Source organism: Bidens hawaiensis, unplaced genomic scaffold, assembly GCF_021521415.1.
Source record: "Bidens hawaiensis isolate Kalapana, Puna unplaced genomic scaffold, B.hawaiensis_p1.1 tig00011632_1, whole genome shotgun sequence".
NCBI classification, from domain to species: domain Eukaryota; kingdom Viridiplantae; phylum Streptophyta; class Magnoliopsida; order Asterales; family Asteraceae; genus Bidens; species Bidens hawaiensis.
In genome coordinates, this window is record NW_027491910.1 from 358,742 (window position 1) to 380,673 (window position 21,932).

At 36.5% G+C, this 21,932-nt stretch overlaps 1 protein-coding gene across 1 annotated transcript; it reads left to right on the top strand.

Annotated features, from left to right (window-relative positions):
- Positions 1 to 741: 741 nt before the first annotated feature.
- Positions 742 to 3,677, top strand: LOC143538459 (protein NRT1/ PTR FAMILY 3.1-like). Its single transcript, XM_077032024.1, has 4 exons — positions 742 to 1,148; positions 1,464 to 1,681; positions 2,128 to 2,687; positions 2,769 to 3,677. The coding sequence occupies exons 1-4, from the start codon at positions 1,049 to 1,051 to the stop codon at positions 3,670 to 3,672; spliced, it is 1,782 nt and encodes a 593-aa protein (XP_076888139.1). The 5' UTR covers positions 742 to 1,048; the 3' UTR covers positions 3,673 to 3,677.
- Positions 3,678 to 21,932: the final 18,255 nt, after the last annotated feature.

Here is a 21,932-nt window from a genome sequence, read left to right on the forward strand (position 1 = left end):
ATTTATTACTTAGTGTCTAGATTAGCGTGTTTTTATATAACTACTTTTAGCACATCATGTATCAACACAGATTGTGGTGGTGTCAATGGTGGTTTCGTGATATTTGTGTCAGCCGTGAGTATGGTGAAGCAACAATTAATAGGTGATGACTACAAATAGTGGTTATGGATGGTGCTCGTCCATCTCAACCCATTTTAAGTCAACTCATTCTATCATGTTGTATAATTTAAGTGGACTTACGTATGAATCGGTCAGAGACAGTGTGCATTTTGTTTACTTAAAAGATGTCTTTTAATGGTTCATTGAGCCTTTTAATAGGTAAATTTCAAAAACATGCTGATTGATTTAGATCATACCTCTTAACCATTCGGGCCACTTAATGGTTTCACATAAAGTTTGTCAACCAACCCTTAATGAATCCAAATACAATCTCTTACCAAAATCAACTTATATATTAATCCTTCCGTTATGATTGATAATTTAGCTTCAACCTGCCCACATATTAGTCGCAATCATCGAGGTTGTTGATGAGCGAGTAACTGTTAAAGACGTGTTAGACTTTCTAACATATAGTCAAAAATATGTTTGAATGGGACACTTTTAAAATCCTAAAGTTAAGAGAGACAAATATAAAATCTATTTTTGGAAGTAAAGTCAATTTAGGAAATTTCCCTTAATATAAAGTACAAAACTAGTTATCTAACTTATATATCTTAGCATTAAAGCTAGTACCTAATTGAATTCTCACCAATACGGTGACCCGCCCACAACATGTACTACATGTATACTTGCACTTAAAACGTAAGATGATAGGTTCTATGTCCATTGCAAACGAGGCAAGTGTGCATCTACACTCTGGGTATTTTGTACAGAATGTGACACGTCTTGGCTCTTAAAAGTTGGCCATTATTTTGGTTTCTACTTCTACAGTCTACTCCACAAATCAATATGACCATCCCCACCAAGTCTAATAATTCACTTGCCGCTGTCCTTAAAAGTTAAAATATCCGTCAATATTGCTGTCATTCCAAACACTTGAACAGTTAAGATGGAACCAGTGGATAACGAGAACAACAAAGATGAAGAGTCCATGGAGTTGTCAAAGCAAAAGAAACTTGGTGGGATCAAAACCTTACCCTTTATCCTCGGTATGTGTGCTCAAACCTTCAAATGATATAATAATTATTTTATAAATTTCATCAAGTTCATAGTCATAGTTTTTGAATTTTGATCATGGGGTGGTTGTGGATGAAGGTCTAGTATTTTGGCAGTTAATTTTGTGTTACAAAATACTGATTTGATTAGTTTTTCTTTTGTAACTGTCTCTGGATTTTAAAAATGTTAAGACTAAATTAATTATTTTAATTTAATTGTACTTTTATCAGGTTTATATATAATTATCCTAACTCCAGTTTTCTAAAATGGTTTCAAACCTTCTGGTTAACGTTTTGAAAAATTTACAGCTAATGAAATATGTGACAAATTCGCTGCAACCGGATTCCACTCCAATCTGATAACATACTTAACGGCGCAACTTAACATGCCACTAGTGAAGGCATCCAACACCCTTACCAACTTCACTGGCGTTGCTAGTCTTACGCCAATTATCGGTGCATTCGTTGCCGATTCTTTTGCTGGTCGCTACTGGACCATCGTCGCCGCCTTACTCATTTACGAACTGGTTCATTTCTCTCCACATTAACCACCAACTTATATAGAGGGAGGTTTACTAGGAACCACAAAAGAACGGGGAACTGGAAAAAATGAGTTTTACATATTAAACTCATTTTTACATGTAAACAACTCTTTTTTATTTTTTTGGCATAATTATTTTTGAAGCTTTTGCATATAAACACACGCAGTAGGCATTATAATAAAGGAACTCATTTTTGTAAAAAAAATATATATATAGTTCTTTAACTTTGAATTTTTTTTAAGTTATGCAATTCTACATGTGTTTATATGAAAAACTCCGAAAAGGATTACGTAAAAATAATGTTTTTTATGAGTTTTTTACTTGTAAAGCACATGGTTCTTCGATTCCTCACTTTGTTGTAGTTCTCCAATGAACCCATCCCTTATGTAGTTATGTAAATTATTAGTTAACATTCATCTGGGTTAACTTAGGGCATGATCATCATCACAATAACAGCAATCTTGCCACAATTTCGGCCACCACAATGTCCCTCACAACTCAACTGCAAAGAAGCTTCACAATCTCAATTATCAGTGCTTTATATCTCGCTTCTGTTAACATCCATCGGGTTAGGAGGCATACGCCCGTGTGTTGTTGCATTTGCTGCTGACCAACTTGATATTTCAAAAGCCAAAAAACAAACCAAAGGGTGGAATTTCTTCAATTGGTACTATGTTTTATTGTCACTAGCAAGTTTATCTGCACTAACACTAGTTGTGTATATCCAAGACCGGGTGAGTTGGGGTTGGGGTCTCGGGATCCCAACCATTGCAATGGTGGTTGCCTTTGTTGTGTTCTTGGTTGGGTCTCCGCTTTATCAGAAAGCAAAACCCGAAGGAAGCCCGTTTGTTAGAGTTGTTCAAGTGATTGTTGCTGCCATCAACAAGCGGAGTGTTTTGGTACCAGTAGATGATAAACTTCTTTACGAGAATAAAGATCTTGACGCGGGTATTTCTAAGGACGGACGGCTTGTTCATACTAATCAATTGAGGTAATTAACAAGCATCTGTTAAAAACTTTAGTTAAAAGTAAATTAGTTACATTATTAATGTGAATTTGTGTGTTTTTGAAGGTGGCTTGATAGGGCTGCCATTATAACCCAAAACGATAACAAGGATCTTGCTACAAACTCGCCAAAACTATGGCGAATTGCCACGGTGCATAGAGTTGAAGAACTAAAGTCCATCATTCGACTATTACCGTTTGTGTCAACAGGAATATTATTTGTAATGGCGTATTCACACCAAAGTAGCTTCACCATCATGCAAGCCCGAACCATGGACCGTCACCTAACCAAGACTAGCTCATTTGAAATACCCCCGGCTAGCATGGCTATCTTTGATGTCATGGCCGTCATCATTACCCTCGCGTTATACGATCGTTTATTTGTCCCTTTTGCGTCTCGCTACACAAGGAACCCGTCAGGCATCAGTTGTTTACAACGTATGGGCGTCGGGTTCACTATAAACATATGTGCAACATTCGTGGGGTCGTTCGTGGAGATGAAAAGAAAACATGTAGCACGAGATCATAACCTAATCGACCATCCAACTCACATGATACCCATAAGTGTGTTTTGGTTGGTTCCTCAGTATTCACTTCATGGTATAGCCCAAGGGTTCTATCAAGTGGGGAAATTGGAGTTTCTTTATGACCAGTCACCGGAAAGTATGAAAAGCACGGCGATGGCTTTATATTGGACTGCAATCGCACTAGGACAGTATGCAGGGACATTAATGGTGACATTGGTCCATAAGTATAGTGCGGATAACAATGGGAGAAATTGGCTGCCAGATAGGAATATTAATAAAGGTAGATTGGAATACTACTACATGCTTGTAACTGGGATACAAGTAGTAAACCTTGTGTATTATTTCATATGTGCCTGGTTCTATACCTATAAGCCCATAGAAGAGGTCACAAAATGCAATGAAGAGGGTGGTCTAGAGTTGGTTGCTGTAGATAACAATACATAGTAATATTTTTTCAGTCTGATGTCTAGATGTGAAATATTTTCAGCTTTCAAAAGTAGAATCAAAACTTTTATCATCTTGCGTATTTACCTATAACTAATTGTGTACCTAAACTTGTTTGATTTCCTTATGTTCCCGCTCCTCGCCCGGTATTATAATTATTTTCTGTGTCATTAATGTTATGCCGTTCAATCTTAATTCGTTTACAAACTTCATATGAATCGGTTTCTGAACTCCGGAAAGCATATATAGTCGTCTTCTTTTTTTTAGGTAATCATTGTTTGACTTTTTCGGTGGTGATCTTGGTACGATCCTGGGCTCTGGCCCACTACCACAACAGGACCAAGACCCAACGCAGAAGCTAGCAACCAGTGAACGTGGGTTTAGAAGTATGGTGGAGTACTAGTCACCTATTCCATGTTTGCATCATTTTCCCATGTTCCTAATAAAGTGCATGTAGTATAGGGTTTATATTCTACAAACTGCATGTTCCTAATGGGGGCAACATGAGGGGCTTCGAAGCTCCAAACATCGTGCCAGGTCATTTCATACGTGACAATGGCGTGGAGGGGCAGTGACGATGGCGTGGAGGAGCAGTGAAGTCTTGTGAGTTAGCCTATTCGAATATGCCTAATAATGTGTCATAGACACATGTATCTTGACATAGTATGTTGAAGAATGTGATCAGTTGGTCTTGTAAAATGTTGTTTATATCTATTGATTTCATGTGAAAACGAGCTAAAACGACAAGATCAACTAAAATAGGTTTATTTTATGCACTTGTCGGTGCACTTTCTTTTATATGCATGTTATTGAAAATAGATTATGTTTTCAATGTATTTGTGTAAAAAGAAAATAAAAATTAATAATTAAAATAAGAAGAAAATGATACTCGTAACTAGATTATAATAGAAGTTCGAAAGTTAGGGCATTAAATATATATCTACTAGATTTTATCCTCCCGTATTACGGGGTTGTTTTACATATTTCGTTTTTTAATATTTATTTTTTGGATTTTAAGTTTTTTTATTTTAAGAAATTTAATAATATACTTAGATCATGTTTGGAATTTCTTATTTGCACCTCCTTTTGACTTATATAAGTTGTTTTTGATAAGTTACTCCCTCCCAATTTATCAAAACCTCCTTTTTTCTTTTTTAAAAACTTAAGAAAGTCGAATTACCCAGTACCTTTTTAATTTATAAAAGTTAATAAGTTACGAAGAGGAAAAAATAAGGAATTCCAAACAGCCCATTAGGGTTTGATGATGAAAAGGTTTTATAAATAAATGATACTATGGGGGTTGTTTTACATTTTTTGTTTTTTAATATTAATTTTTTGAATTTTAATTTTCTTTATTGTTATAAAGTTAATAATATAATTACGGCACTACAATAATTTTGGCCTATCCAGACAACGATTTTTGAACTTTTCCCGACGACATATCGTCGGTACAAATCAAAAATACTTATCCCGACAACATGTTGTCGGGAATAGTGTAGTTGGCATAGCTTCGTCCCGAAAAATAACCTAAAACCTTTCCCCACCACATTTCGTCGGGACAAGTGTTACAAAAACTTTTTTAAGAAAAATTTTTATTTTTTATAAAAAACATAAATTGTTATAAAATCATATATACATTATATGTATATGGTAGTTATATTCTTATATATAAAACTTAAATATATAAGACTTAAATATTGATCCTCAAAGAATCACAAAACTTAAATATTGATCGTCAATCTAAAGGCATAATTGCAGTCAAAACTTCTGACCAAAACATCAAAGAACTTATTCGGTGACAAGAAAATCGAACGGAATCTGTTTTCTTTATTCTTAAACGTATCGATGGAAATCAAATATTTATGCGGCGGTGATCATTGTTGCCGCTATACCTTTTTCTCCGGCGACTAAACTCAACTGCGGATGTGGCGACGACGAACTATGTGAGTTTCATAACGGAATACGATCACGAGGTAGATTGTTATTTCCGGTTATCAATCGAGGGATGTCGTACATCGAGTAGTGGCTACACATCTCCGGCGGCGGTTGTCATGAGCGGAAAAGTCGGCGGCGGTTACGAACAGTCGAACAGAGACCAGAAATTAGTAAACTATGAAAAGGTATTTTATAGTTTCACAAATGGCACAGCAAGATAAATATCTATAGTTACTGTCGTTATTATAATTTAACGACTAATTATTTTATGAATTAATAAAATGTACTTAGTGACATTTTGTTCGAATTTCGAAACGTAGGGTATATATTACAAGACTTTTCAAATATATACTCCTCTATACATCATAATCAAATTCACCATTCTCACAAAATAATATAATAGAATAATAGACCCTTCACATTCAAATCGAATTTCGTGATCCGAATCAAGAACAATTAAGAATTTTTCACTTGATATCATCAAACCAAAACCAAGAAGTTGAATTTACAAATCAATTTCGAATTAACGGATATATATGCATATGAATATAACCCATAAAATGATTATATAATAATTATATAATTGTATAAAAGCATAATCCTATATGCATATGAATTATACATATGATTGTATTAATTAACGGATTCTTGATGAAATGACAACTTCCGGCGATGGTTATGAACAGATAAGCCGACGGTTGTTAGGAATGGAAAATTTGATCAGTTATTAAATAAATGGCACAACAGAATATATATTACGTTCAAATTAATTGGACATAATCCGAAATGAATTTAAAATTTTGAAAACATACAAACTACCATATAGGGGTGGCAACCTTGACCCAAACCATTCCAAATGGGTCAATTTGGGTTGTTTTAAAATTCAAATGGGTTGAATTGGGTCATAGGTTTTAATTAAATGGGTCAAAATGGGTCACTTGAAATTCCACATTCTTATTTTTGGGTCAAAATGGGTTGACAAATTTAACTACATGGGTCGATGTGGGTTAGTGTATTAAGGAAAAGTGACATGTTTGGGTTGAAATGGGTTTTAGATTGGAACGATATCGGTTTAGGTTTCGGCTCGGATCAGCTTTCGTGCCGACACGAGTTTTAGCACTGGACGGGTTGGGTTTCGGTTTCTTTCGAGTTTTCGCACTAGACGGGTCGATTAAGGTTTTTGATTCGTTTTCGTCGACATTTCGGTTTCGGTTAATTTGTCGGGTTTTTTTTTTTTTTTTTGATGAACGAGGTTAACGGTGAAAATATTTTGGTTTTTTTACTTTTTTCGTTATTTGTTTATATTTTAAGTTATGATTTTTTATTTGTTTTTTTTGAATTTTTTTTGAGGGATTTTGATCTTAATAGAAATCATCAAAAAATATTCAAAAAAATTAATAAAAAAATCATAACTCAAAAAATAAAACAAAAACAAAAAATGTAAAAAAACTAAAACGTTTCGTCCGTTGTCCTCGTTCAAAAAAAAATCGACAAATTAACCGAAACTGAAATATCGACAACAACGAAACAAAAACATGCTGAAACAAGCTGTTATGTGATGAAAGGAACTGAAAAATCGCTAAAGCAAGCTGTTAAGTGCTGAAACGACCTGAAAAATCGCTTAAACGAGCTATTTGATGCTAAAACGAACTGAAAAATCGCTTAAACGAGCTATTTGATGCTAAAACGAACTGAAAAATCGCTTAAACGAGCTGTTACGTGCTGAAATGAACTGAAAAATCGCTAAATCGCTTAAACAAGCTGTTACGTGCTGAAACGAACTGAAAAATCGCTTAAACGAGCTGTTACGTGCTAAAACGAACTGAAAAATCGCATGCGCTGAAACGAACTGAAAAATCGCTTAAACGAGCTGTTACGCGCTGAAAAGAACTGAAAAATCACTTAAACGAGCTGTTACGCTCTGAAACGAACTGAAAAATCGCTTAAACGAGCTGTTACGCGCTGAAACGAACTAAAAAATCGCTAAAACAAGCTGTTACGCGCTGAAACGAACTGAAAAATCGCTTAAACGAGCTGTTAAGCGATGAAACAAACTGAAAAATCGCTTAAACGAGCTGTTAAGCGCTGAAAAGAACTGAAAAATCGCTTAAACGAGCTGTGACGCGATGAAACGAACTGAAAAATCGCTTAAACGAGCTGTTACCCGCTGAAACGAACTTTAAAATCGCTTAAACGAGCTGTTACCCGCTGAAACGAACTTTAAAATCGCTTAAACGAGCTGTTACGCGATGAAACGAACTGAAAAATCGCTTAAACGAGCTGTTACGCGCTGAAACGAACTGAAAAATCGCTTAAACGAGCTGTTACGCGCTGAAACGAACTGAAAAATCGCTTAAACGAGCTGTTACGTGCTGAAACGAACTGAAAAATCACTTAAACGAGCTCTTACACGCTGAAACGAACTGAAAAATCGCTTAAACGAGCTGTTACGTGCTGAAACGAACTAAAAAATCGCTTAAGCGAGCTGTTATGTGCTGAAACGAACTGAAAAATCGCTTAAACGAGCTGTTACGCGCTGAAACGAACTGAAAAATCGCTTAAACGAGTTTTGACCCAAACCCGTTTTGACCCGTTCTAACCTTGACCCGTTATAACCCGAACCTGTTGACCCTAACCCGTTCCGACCCGAACCAAAAGAACCCTTTTTTTAAGTGACCCGTTTTGACCCTAACCCGTTTCGACCCTAACCCGTTTCAACCCTAACCCGTTCCGACCCATGACCCATTTTGACCCAACCCAACCCATTTGCCACCTCTACTACCATATTATAACTTATGCTTCTAAAGTTCTTATTATCAATAACCTAATATTATAATGAGTAACAAAAGGTTACTACATCAGTTAGGTCATTATGCTATGCTAAATTATCTATAGTGCTAAATAATCCAAAGTGCTCCTAGCATTCATAATAATCTAAAAGCGTATATTTACCGAAATATATTTTATGATTCAAGTTTGTAACAAGTTTCAATATATTTCCTGAAGAAATATGTATGCTAGCTCTAGAAGAGCTATGATTGGTAATGAATGCCTGATAGATAACGGTATTCCCCATTACAACTGGTCTCCGGGAGAGAACCATGTCTGTCCCACCTAAGAATTTTTGGTTGTGCGGTATATGTACCAATACCGCCGCCACAACGTACTAAAATGGGACCCCAAAGACGACTGGGCATTTACATTGGTTTTAACTCTCCGTCTATAATTAAACATTTATAACCATTGACAGGAGACATGTTTACAGCAAGGTATGCTGATTGTCATTTTAATGAAACAATGTTCCTAGTCTTAGGGAGATACAAGAATAAATGAAAAGTCTGGTTATATATGAAATAATATGAAATGTATCACATATATCATGTTTAGATCCCTGAAGAGATCAATATAAATCTGAAGTCAAATATGTCATAAATTTATAAAGAGTAATTAAAGAGTTACTAGATACATTCATAAAACACATATAGAGTGACATTGTCACATATACCAGTATCAAATTCATTTGCTCGAATTAAAGTAATCAAAATAAGATTACAATACAAAGATCACGTGGAAGACAAATTGGTTCCAAAGATAAAACCCACGAAAATCAAATGAGCAAAGTAATGCAATTGGTGTAACCCTAGAAGAGGTTGCTTGTAAAACCATATAGAGGTTATTAATATAATACCATGGAAGAGACTAATATATTTCTAAAAGGAAATAATAAAACCTTGGAAGAGGTAAATGTCCTAGAAGAGACTAATATAATCTATAAAGTTTCAGAAGAAACACCGGTATTAAATCGATATGAGATCTCTACAAATTATGTACAAAGGTACAATATGGAACCTACATGTAACGCGCAAATACTTGCATATGCTATAGCTACATATGTAATCGATGAGAAAGATTACGAATCTAAAACTCTGTAAGAGTATATACATAAAAATGACTGCCAAAATAGCAAAATGCCCTTAAGGCTAAACAACAATTGTATGACAAGCAAAACATTTTCGAACCTGTAGTTCGAACATCCATAGACGTCAAACCAGTAGGTTATAAATGGGTGTCTTTATATATAAAAGAAACGAAAAGTATGAGATTTGCGATGAATGGCACGACTTGTAACACAATGGTTGTTTTCCCAAATCCCAGTAGTTGATTATGAGGAAGCGTATTCCCCTGTAGTGGATACGATAACCATTAGACGTTTTAATCAGCCTCGCAATTTCAGAAGGACTTCAGATAAAAGTTACGTATGTTATCACTGTATATTTGTACGTGGCAATTGAACATTACATATACATGAATATCCCTGCATGGATAAAAATGCCCGAAGCATTAAAAACAATACCCCGAGATATGAATCTAAGATTTTTATATGGCCTCAATAAAACTAGTCGTATGTGGTACAAACGACTCTATAGAAATCTTAATAAAGGGTATGAGTTTGGTCAAATCAGTCATATGCATTTATCATAATTTCATTCTTAAAAGTTCATATAATCGCAGTTTACAGTGATGATGTCCTACTTCATCGTGAGACTCTGTCAAACTATTTAAGAGAAAATTTTGATATGCAATAACTTGACGCAACTAAATTAATCCTCGACCAACAGTTCAAGTATATGTGTAATTGCATATTTGTTAGTTAGTAAATTAATCCTTGACCAGCAGTTCTAGTATATGTGTAATTACATATTTATTAGTTAGTCAAATTACATCTTCTTATGTTAGCATATTTTATACGAGCAAAGTTGATTCACTAAGCCTACTCGTGATTGGTTGATCGCTATATATATACATATGGATCCTAAAAGAGGGCTAATGCGTACTTGGTCCAGAAGTACCATGGTTAAACGTGATCAATGCCCTAATGTATCTTATAAATATCGCGATATTAGCATTGCTTTCTCAATATATGTTCTCAATATATGTGCTAGTGAAACATAGTTTTAGTTTAACATGTTGTACTCTTTTTTTTCCTTCACTAAGTTTTTCCTATTTGGTTTTCTTAGTAAGGTTTTTAACAAGGCAACATAACTGCTACAATAGTATCAGTTTATCTTATAGGTCCCGAAGTACCGATTTAACAGCAACCTGAAGCATGTTGTTTGTTATATACAATACGCGATGCACGATTTTTCCCCCTTAGCTATGGTTTTGTCCCACCGGGTTTTCCTAGAAAGGTTTTTAACGAGACAGCATCATTAAGCGTATTAAATGATAAGTTAATATCCTTGAAGGGGAGCCAACATTAAGTTATTAAGTTAATATCATTAAGCGTATTAAATGATGAGCTCGGCTATAATTCCAATACGATTTCACTTATAAAGGTCAATGATCAAACACTTACAAGAGGCAACCTAACTATTCCAGTAGTATTAGTTAATATCGGTCCAGAAGAACCGAGCCAACATTATCCAGTAGTGTAATATTGATAGTGTATAATATAAATGTATGAGGGGGGAGAGTGTTATAAACACATAGATTTATGACCCAACCCAATGTTTTATGGGCTGATGTAATCAGTTCGTGTGTCTTTATAAAAAGATCATGCTCAAAGTTTACCATAATAGCAGTTTATGTTGATGATATCAACATAATAGGATCTCCTGAAGAGATAGAGAAAGCTGTCTAATTATTAAAGAAAGAATTTGAAATGGAAAATCTTGGCTTGACAAAATTATGTCTTGGCCTGCAGTTCGAGCATCTGTGCAATGGCACATTCGTCCACCAATCAAACTACATCCAAAAGATGTTAGTTCGTTTCAATATGACTAAAAAGCCATCCATTTAGCGTACCTATGGTTCATCGACTATTGAATCCACATAAAGATCCATACCGCCCTAGGAAGAGGGAGAAGAAGTACTTGGTTCAGAAGTACCATATTTAAGCGCAATCGATGCCCTAATGTATCTTGCAAATAATACGCGACCTGATATTGCATTCGCGATCCATATAAAGCAAGATCTCAAACAGGTTACGTATTTACTTATGGTGGCACCGCAATTTCATGGAAGTCAACTAAGCAAACACTTATAGCAACATCTTCAAATCATGCGAAACTGATGGCACTATATGATGCCAGTCGAAAATGCGTATGGTTAAGGTCAATGAATAATCACATACAAGAAGCATGCGAATTAGAACAAATCAAGAAAAAGCCAACGGTTATCTATGAAGACAATGCTGCTTGTATAGCTCAAATCAAAGAAGGCTACATCAAAGGTGACAGAACAAAGCACATCTCACCAAAGTTCTTCTCAACATATGACTTGCAGAAAGAAGGGGAAATTGAAGTTCGTCAGATCAAATCAAGTGACAATCTAGCTGACTTATTCACAAAATCTTTACCTAAAAGCAGTTTCGAGAAGTTATCACAAATGATCGGACTTCGAAGATTGAAAGACGTTAGTTAAATTGAGGGGGGGCACTATACACGCTGTACTCTTTTCCTTGACTAAGTTTTGTCCCATTGGGTTTTCTTAGTAAGGTTTTTAACGAGGCAGCATAACTGATCCAGCAGTGTCAGTTTATTCATAGGTCCTGAAGTACCTAATTAACATCATCCTGAAGCATGTTGTTAATAGTGTATAATGAACGATAATGTATATCTAAGGGGGAGTGTTATAAAATCATATATACATTATGTGTATATGGTAGTTATAGTAGTTATATTCTTATATATATAGTTTATGTATTGAACATTAAGTACTTCTTCATTTTTAATAATATACAAAGTCTCTCCATATTTCTCTCCGGTTTATTACATAACATTTTTTAATTATAATAATATAATATTCATTTATCTATACCGACGACATGTTGTCGGGATAGAATTTAAATATTATTTTATTTTTTAATCTATACCGACTAGATGTCGTTGGAATAGATAAAGTAATAAAATAATATTTAAATTCTATCCCGACAACATGTCGTCAGTATAGATAAATGATATCCCAACAACTTGTGGTCGATATAGATAAATAATATCCCAACAACTTGTAGTCGGTATAGATAACGGAATAAAATAATGTTTAAATCTATCCCGACAACATGTCGTCGGGATAAAGTAAAGAATATTATATTATTCTAATATTACTGACGAAAAGTTGTCGGAATAGATTTTAAAATTATTTTATTTATTTATCTATACCGACGACATGTTGTCGGGATAGACTTTAAAATAATGCATCTGCAGGATGCTGCTGCATTTTTCGCTATTTTTCGGGATTTTTACCTGTTTTTCTACTAAATCCAAAACACCAAAATAAAAGTCCAAAAACTATTCATAACTTAAATTATCCTACATCAAACATACAACATTCAACCCTTCAATTTGTCCAAAACGCGCAAAAAAAAGCAAGTCATCCAAATGAAATACAACTAAAAGGACATTGCCATTATTTAATCATCACTTTCATCATCGGATTCATAAGATTGATGTTGTTTCCATTGATTCTTGGCATCTTCAAGTTTTTTGTCAAACTCTTGTGACATTTTTATAAACATCTTTTGCATCTGACTTTGTTGTTGTTGGAGTTCGGCTTTTAAACTTTCTTGCCAATCATGTTGTGATGATCCGGAGGAAGAGGCAAATTTAGGTACAACAGGTGGTGTTGCCCTTCTTGCAATATGTCCAATTCCCCGTAGATGCCCGCGCGATTCACCAAAAACATTTCGAAAAACTTCTGAATCACAATAGTTGTCATCATCCCTTAAATCTCCAATTCTTCGTCTTTCCGCTCTAAGCCGTTCCTAAAATAATAAACACAAATATGCTCACTTTGGTTGAAATGGGTAATATCGGCCCATTTGAACCAAAACCCTCATATGTTGAATTATTTAAAGTGTGTTATGATCGTTTTGGCCCGAACAAACTTTAGTTTAAACATATATTAGTTTTGGTTGAAATGGGTAATTTTGACCCATTTGAACCAAAACCCCCATATTTTGACTTATTTAAAGTGTGTTATGATTATTTTGGCCCGAACAAACTTTAGTTTACCAAAATATATAAGTTTTGGGTGAAGTGGGTAATTTTGACCCATTTGAACCAAAACTCCCACATTTTGAGTTATTTAAAGTGTGTTATGCTCGTTTTGGCCCGAACACACTTTAGTTGACCAAAACATATAAGTTTGGTTAAAATGGGCAATTTTGACCCATTTGAACCAAAAATCCCATATTTTGAGTTATTTAAAGTGTGTTGTGCTCTTTTAGACCCGAACACACTTTGTATAACCAAAATATATAAGTTTTGGTTGAATGGGTGACCCATTCAACCAAAACTTATATACCCATTCAACCAAAACTTATATATTTTGGTTATACAAAGTCTAATCGGACACCCATACAAAGGATGGCCAAACTTATATATAAGTTTGGTCAAATATATTTGACCCATTCAATCTTATATATTTGACCATACAAAGGATGGCCAAACATACAAAACTTATATATTTTGGTCAAACTTATATATTTGACCAAACTTATATATTTTTGGTCAAAATTACCCATTCAATCTCATGCTGAAAGGGTTATATTAATTTTGACCCATGCAACCAAAACTTATATATTTTGGTTATATAATTAGGTCCAAAATAAATACAAGTAGGTCCAAAACTTATATATTTTGGTTGAACGGGTAATTTTGACCAAAATAAATACAAGTAGGTCCAAATCACTTACATAGTCTAATCGTGCCGCTTCGTTGACCCATTCGCCATCCTTTGTATGGGTGTCCGCAAAACCCTCAACATAACTTGTAGGTTCTTTGTTTTCAGTCTATTTATATATATTGAAAAAATTAATATAACCCTTTCAGCATGAGATTAAATTAGTATGTCTTTGTATAATAGTAACATTTTTCTTACTTACACCCAACGCTTTTGGGTTGAAGATTGACTCCCATGGCAACTCACATAGTGGTGTTTATCTCGGTTTCTCTTGTTTGCTTCACATTGGTTTAAGTATTTCTTATCTTGGAAGAGCTTGTCAATCACTTCAATCCAACGTTCCTCGTCAAAGTCACTTGGAGGACAAAGTTTAGCCATTTCGGGATTGTCACCTCCCTATATGAAGTCATAGTGAGACTTTAACTCGCTTTTTCACTCCTTGTACGCCCTTTGACATTCACGATTTATTGTAGCCTCAACTTTAGCCCAGTGATCTTTTTCTTGAGTGTGCGAATGAAGATCAAAATAATGCTGCCGGAACAAGTAATTAGAAACATAAACAATATATATATTACAAATATAACATTCTATAATATACTTACATATAATGCATCCCATAAGTCAAATTTATACTTTGAAGGAACTTTATTCCAATCGCGATAGTGCATAGGAAACTCGTTCCAAATGTGGGTCGACATGAACCTTATAAAATCAGACTGATTATCTTCAACAAACCTGACATGTTCACCAACGAAGGCAACTTGAATATGCAAGGGTTTGTAGTCGTTTTGTTCATATTTACTCATTAGTTTTTTATTGTTTGCCCTGCCTCTTGTTACTTTCGAGATTGCTACAATAATACACATATTAAAAAGTTAGCAAATTAAAAATATAGTCAATTTTAAGATATAATGTATTTAATTGAAACAACCAAATAACTTACAAGACTCGCATCTCGAGGCGACCTTGCGTGGGTTCTTGCGAGGTGGTTGATTACCACCATCTCCACCCGGGCCACATCTGCCATTCCTACAAAAATGACAAATTAATAATGTGCAATGAAAATATAATAAACAAAAACAATACATTTTAGCAATGTTAAGAAAAATTAATATTAAGCATACATTAATCAGACTCATCACTATAATAATGTGTGCCTAAATGGTTATCAGCATCGTCTTGATTTTCGTTGTCTTCCTCGTCTGAAAGGTTCGATTCTTCTTCTTCTTCATCATCTTCATCTTCATCTTCATCGTCATCAACTACAATTGGGATAGATGAACTAGGGTCACCACCTTCAACACGAGTCGTTATCCTTGGCAAACAGCTTAAGTCGACGTAAAGGTTACAATGATGTGATTGAGTTTCCTGTAAGACATTTGTCTCATCAGCCAAGTTGTAATCAGATCGTTCACTTGATTCACCAATGATGATATAAAAATTCTATCCCGACAACATGTCGTCGGGATTGGTTAGTTAATTTTTTATTATATATTTCTAATTTAACATGGTTTTATAGAAAAGAAAAGTTTTAATATAAAAACTCTATCCCGACAACATGTCGTCGGGATTGGCTAGTTAATTTTTTAATGTATCTTTCTAATTTACGGTTATTTAATGAAAAGGAAAAATAAAATTTAAAAAACTTTATCCCAACCACAAGTCGTCGGTATTGGATAGTTCATTTTTTATTATTTGTTTTTAACCTACAATGATTTTAAAGAAAATAAAAAATAAAATATAAAATTTCTATCCCGACAACATGTCGTCAGGATAAGTCTTGAGTCAAAGGTATGGTTTAGTCAAACAATCTCTAGCCTATTAACAATTGACACGTGTTGAAAAGTTGAAAAATGTTGAAAAAGAATTTTTTCTATCCCGACGACATGTTGTCGGGATAGAGTTTGATTTAGCGACAACATCCTGTTGTCGGGATAGGTGTCGTCGGGATAGGCCAAAATTCTTGTAGTGGGGTTTGATGATGAAATGGTTTCATAAATAAATGATATATTATAGCCCCATTTAAAAGTTATATTGGTTTTGTGACCCATGACCCGCTTATGTTTTTTTGCTATAAAATTGTTTCTTAATTATAAATAATATCTTTGTTTTTAAAAAAAATCGGATATTAATTTTTAGTATATCCCTATTTTATTGGATTTTCACGTCAAATATTTTGTGAGATTAATTTTTAATTTAATGAGATGTTATAACCCGTTTAAGAGCTATCTAGGTTTGGTGAGACTCATACCTGTGAATTCGGGTCAAATGCATGAGAAACCTCTATTTACGAATAAAGCAATCTGGTGGCTTGAGAGAATTTAGGGAACAAACAGAGAGATTTTAAAAACTTTCGTTTATATATATTATAGATTTGGTAATGGAAATTCTTGACGAATTTAGTCATAAGTTATAACTCTAACATAAGTGCTAAATGAGTTGATACTTGAATACATTTTTAGTGATTGTTAAGCTAACTTCATGGTTCTAGGGATGTTACAAAACTGATGAGCTGGTTGAACTTGGTTGGGTTAATCACATGGGCTAGAAACAGCATGGCAACAGTAGACAACTTTGGTAAGTTGGCCACTGGGAGGGGATCTTATGTTCCAATGAAAGTGACGGATCTAATAAAAAAATTCAAGGGTTATCTACTTTTTTTTTTTTACCATACATTTATAGAAGGCCGTCTATGAGAATTCTAAAAACCGTCGGGCCCTGTATGAGTGGAACAACAAGTCCCTATTTTTTTATTTTCAAAATTTTTATTTGGGTTTTACGTCTAATGACTCTAATTGTTTATAACATCATATTTGATCCAACTCGTTTTGAATAAAATTTACCTTGAAGCGTATATAAAAATAAGTATGTCATAACAATATATATCAAAATATAGAAGACACTATGTTTTAAAGTTATAAAAAAAATAACATAAACAATGTTTCAATAAATAGGTAAAACAGAAATTTTTAACAAGACTATCTTAATATATCTTTATTTATATTAGTTACAAACTTACAATATGATAACACTTTTCCTTAATTAAGAATATATATATAAAAAAATAAAGTAAAAATATTAAAGCAAATAAGATCACCTAAATTAAAGTAAAAATAACAAGTGTATAAATGCATAATAAGTAGAAATCCAAATTCAAGATAAACTTTCTCTCTGTTACCAATTAAAAATATTTTATATTCATAATTCAATAAAACACAAGCGAGTGGACATGAAAGCCTGAAAGGAAAAAGTTGTAGTGCTTGTTACATTTCGTTACATTGATATACTTAAAAAACTCTAGAAAATGACAAAACAAAACCCATCATTTTTAACCTTGTCATCTTCTTTCAACCTTTAATGAACCTGCAACTATACATCGCCTGAAAAAATTCTGATGAAGCGTTTCTCACTTCTCTTTATACAATGTTTGCTAAGAGGTAACTTAATTGTCGCTTAGGCGTATCCCGACATATAAGCCGGTAAAAATAAATAAAATTTTGTACTACGCAACAAAAGTTGAGGGGTAACCTATGGTATGTCCGCCACTGTCCCATGACATGAAGGTAATAACTAAGGTTTGAGATTTTAAGATCTTATAAACGGGACTCAATGTGGTTTTCTCATAGTGATGAGTTTACTTCTTGATGGTGTTCCTGAGTAAGTCAGGATTGGATCGTCAAAATCAGCATGGACGGTTGACATCCCGTCTCAGGAAGACTAACTCGAGGATTGGCGGTGGTTCCACATGATGTTAAAAAAATTAAGGGGGGGGGGGGATTGCACAACATCATGAAGGTACGACAGGCAAGGAATTTTGGGAGTAGGCGATCGAGGAACAAAGGAAAGAAAAGAAAAAAGAAGCAGGTTAGTTGGAACTGAAAAATCTCTTAAGAAAATTAAAGAAGCATGCAATTAACTTACAAGGGTAGTGGCTGAATTATTATTTTTTTATGTTTTAATGAACTTTTTATATGTTTTTCGTTTTTGATTATGAGTAACTAAATGATTAAACTACCTAGGTACATATGAATATTGTTTGATTTGACTATTTTCAGTTTTGATTTTATCATATGGCTTGAATATTTTTGAGAGTTTCTGTTTAATCATGGTCTTTTACGTATATTAATAATGTTTATAAGATAAAATTGCATGCTTGTTCCTCTTGCTATTCTTTTGATTGATTTGGTATTGTTCAGGTAGAATTGCATGTTTAGCTCATGTATTTTGTGTCTATGATCTGAATGTGGTTAAGCTAGGAATATGAAATCATAGAAAATAGCTTGTGATTTGTGAAATTGTCTAATAATTATGTGTCCAACCAATCTTGAGACAGAGAAACGATAGATTGCCAATTTCATCTATTTCATTGTTTGATTTGAAATTCCGATCTCAACAGCATAGGATACCAAAGGTAGTTATTTTGGTTTTGAAAAGATATAATTAAATTGTTTATTAATAATTCAATATTGTATTTGCTTTAGATTGGTAATTGAAGAGGTAGGTCCCAGCAGAGCCCAGTTGGTCCCGCAGGACTCACCTTGAACAGGGACGTCTGCGCAAAGGCCATCTGCTCCCGCAGGACCCACCATGCTCAGAGAACCTTACGCGCAGTACGCAAGCTGTACACGCAGGGAAAGCCTCCCAATGGTGAAGTACCCCGCCTGTTCCCGCAGTTGCGGATACAAGCCATCAGGGAAGGCTACCCGCAGACAGCAGGGCTACACGCACAAGACACTAGCTACTTCAGTAGTCACATGAAGGAATGAGCAAGGCGGGAACAATCCCGCCTAAATGAGCCAGTCTGTATGATTCTGAAAGATCTTTTGTACTATACCTACCAAGGTATGGATAGGACAAACGATCTGACCAGAACAGCCCATGAGCCAATCACAGGGTGACAGCTCACCGACAACAGTGCGAGGAGGAGCACCCTCTAGTACTGTTTGTCACTATTAGCCGCTGCCTACTCACCAACCCTTACTGTGGGGCATGCGCAGCCTACAGTTGGTGGAATAGTGTTACTGTTGGCCGTAACCTATTCACCAACCAGCATGGCTTGCGTACAATCCACAGTAGGTGGGACGTGCATAATCTACAGTTGGTGGAATAGTGCAGCCGACTTTGTTACTGTTGGCCGTAACCTACCCACCAACCAGTATGGCCTGTGCATAGTCCACTGTTGGTAGAACAGGAATACTATTCAGCCGGCTGTACCTTCTAGGAAACCTACATTCGGCTATAAATACTCCAACATCTTGGAATGGTAAGATCATCTGCTATCATGTTATCTAGCAATCTCTTAATATACACTTATATTCAGAGCAATCTAGTCTGATTCTCACGCCGGAGGGTGGTCACAAGGAGGAACCCCCCCTTCTCAGTGACGAGCTTACGGTGTTTGTTTTGCAGGTCCCCTGAAGAACAACTGTCTCTGTTGGACCTCATTCTCGTGGGAAACATTACTTAACCCCCAGATTATCTATAATCTGCACCGGGTCACTTAGTGTTTCTTCATTGGCGCCATCCGTGCATAAAAGCTAGAACTAATTTAGTTTTTTCAAATTTTCTGAAGAAATGGTTAACGTTACTCCGGTCCAAAGGCCAGTAACCGACCAAGAAACCCCGGTAACAACCCCAGCAACTGGGGGGAACACCGGCGGTTATACAGTCCTTACGAACACTACCCCGACTACCCAAGCCGGGGCAAGTGCAGTAAATATTCCACTGGGGTTCACCGATACCCAGCTGGAAAAACGAACGAGGGTCCCTCGCCAAACACTAGATCAAGTGAAGGCGTGGGCCGAAGCACGTCAGAAAGAGTTCCAAGCTGAATTGGACGAACGCTTGCGTTCGGTTCAACAGGCTGACGAATTCGGCAGTACTCGCCAACACCTCATTATGAACAGCGAGGGCGAGTACTCAGATGACGAGAGGGAGGAGTCCGATACCGACGCAAACCCTCGCCATAAGGCGAAAGGGAAGCGTAAGGAAACGGACTCCCAGCCAAAAAGGAATTTTGGGGAAGCCTTTAAACCGACAAATGCGGAGAGAAACCCGCGTGACTTCTCCAAAACCTTTAGACCAACTGCTACGAATGCAGGAAAGTCAAAATTTGCAAGGGATATTGCGGAAGTAATCGCCCCGAGAAGTGCCAAACAAATGTCCAACATTGGCACTTATGATGGTCTATCCGACCCAGACGACCATTTGAACAGGTTCATTGCGGGGGCTACCGTCAGTAACTGGACGGAACCCACGTGGTGTTACATGTTCCAGATGACTCTGGTCGGAGCAGCCAGGGCATGGTTCGATCGTTTACCGGTCCACCACATATATGACTGGGCGGACTTTCAGAACAAGTTCAGCCAACACTTCAGCCAGCAGAGGAAGTATACTGAAGAGCAGTGGACGATCCTCAACTGCGTTAGAGAGGAGGATGAATCTTTACTAGACTTCATCACCCGCTTCAACTCCAAGAAGCTGAGCTTGGGCAACATAAGTGAAGATCTTGTTCGCGCCGCTTTCATCCAGGGCGCCGAGTACCCAGAACTTATCCGCACATTGACGGGTAAGGACGGCATGCCATCCACATGGGATGCCATCATGACGGCAGCCAAGCGCTTTGCCGAGACGGAGAAGCAGCTGGGAAGAGATCTTCCCCAGAGTACACACCTCTACACGCAGAGGACAAGGGAGAACAACGTTAGGATCGCCCGGCAGAACAAAAAGAGGCGGCTAGGTATTTGGCAGTCAAGGGTAAACTTTGACACCTCATCCAGCTCTCGCCCTCTTGTTGGCGGAAGGGACAACACACACCCTTCAAACCGAAAACACCGGTGGACGCCACTCACCAAGAGCGTCACGGAGATATTTGCCATGGAAAAATTGCCATGGCCAAAAGCCCCGTTGATCCGGCAGAAACCTAATGCGGATCAAAGCAAATCCTGTGATTTCCACGGGACAAAGGGTCATGGTACTGAAGAGTGCACAACCCTGAAGGATATTGTTGAGACATTTGTCAAGGATGGAAGACTTGCACATCTCGTGGCATCAATCAAGAAGGGAGGAAGGAATGACAACCGGTACAGAGGTAACGGACGAAAGCCGGTCGACATCAGCATCAACATGGTTCATGGCAAGGTCAGAGGAAGAAAAAGACGAGTGACAGAACCATGCGCGTGGAAGGAAGCTGAGGTGCGCTTCCCGCGAGTGCCAGGAGGCCCCAGCAAAGAAGGCCCCATCGTCATCAAAAGCCAGCTGGGGCATTACATCACTTCCCGCACCCTAGCTGACAACGGCGCTTCGTCGACAGTGATGTACAGGCAGTTCTTTGACAAGCTGGATGATGAAGACAAAGAACGCTTGGAAACGGTCTACGCTTCAATGGAAGGGTTTGACGGCAGTACAGAAACCCCCCTGGGTATCCTCTCTTTCCCCGTTACTCTTACCGATGGGAATCATTCACGCACAGAAGACGTGGATTTTGTCGTGATGAGAAAGCCACACCACACGTACGACATCCTATTCGGAAGAGACGGGATGGCAAGATTCAACGCCGTGGTATCTTCAGTCCACGGCATGATGGGATGGCCAACAGCTGAGGGTGTAGCGATGATCACTGGCATTCCCCAGGTATGCATCGC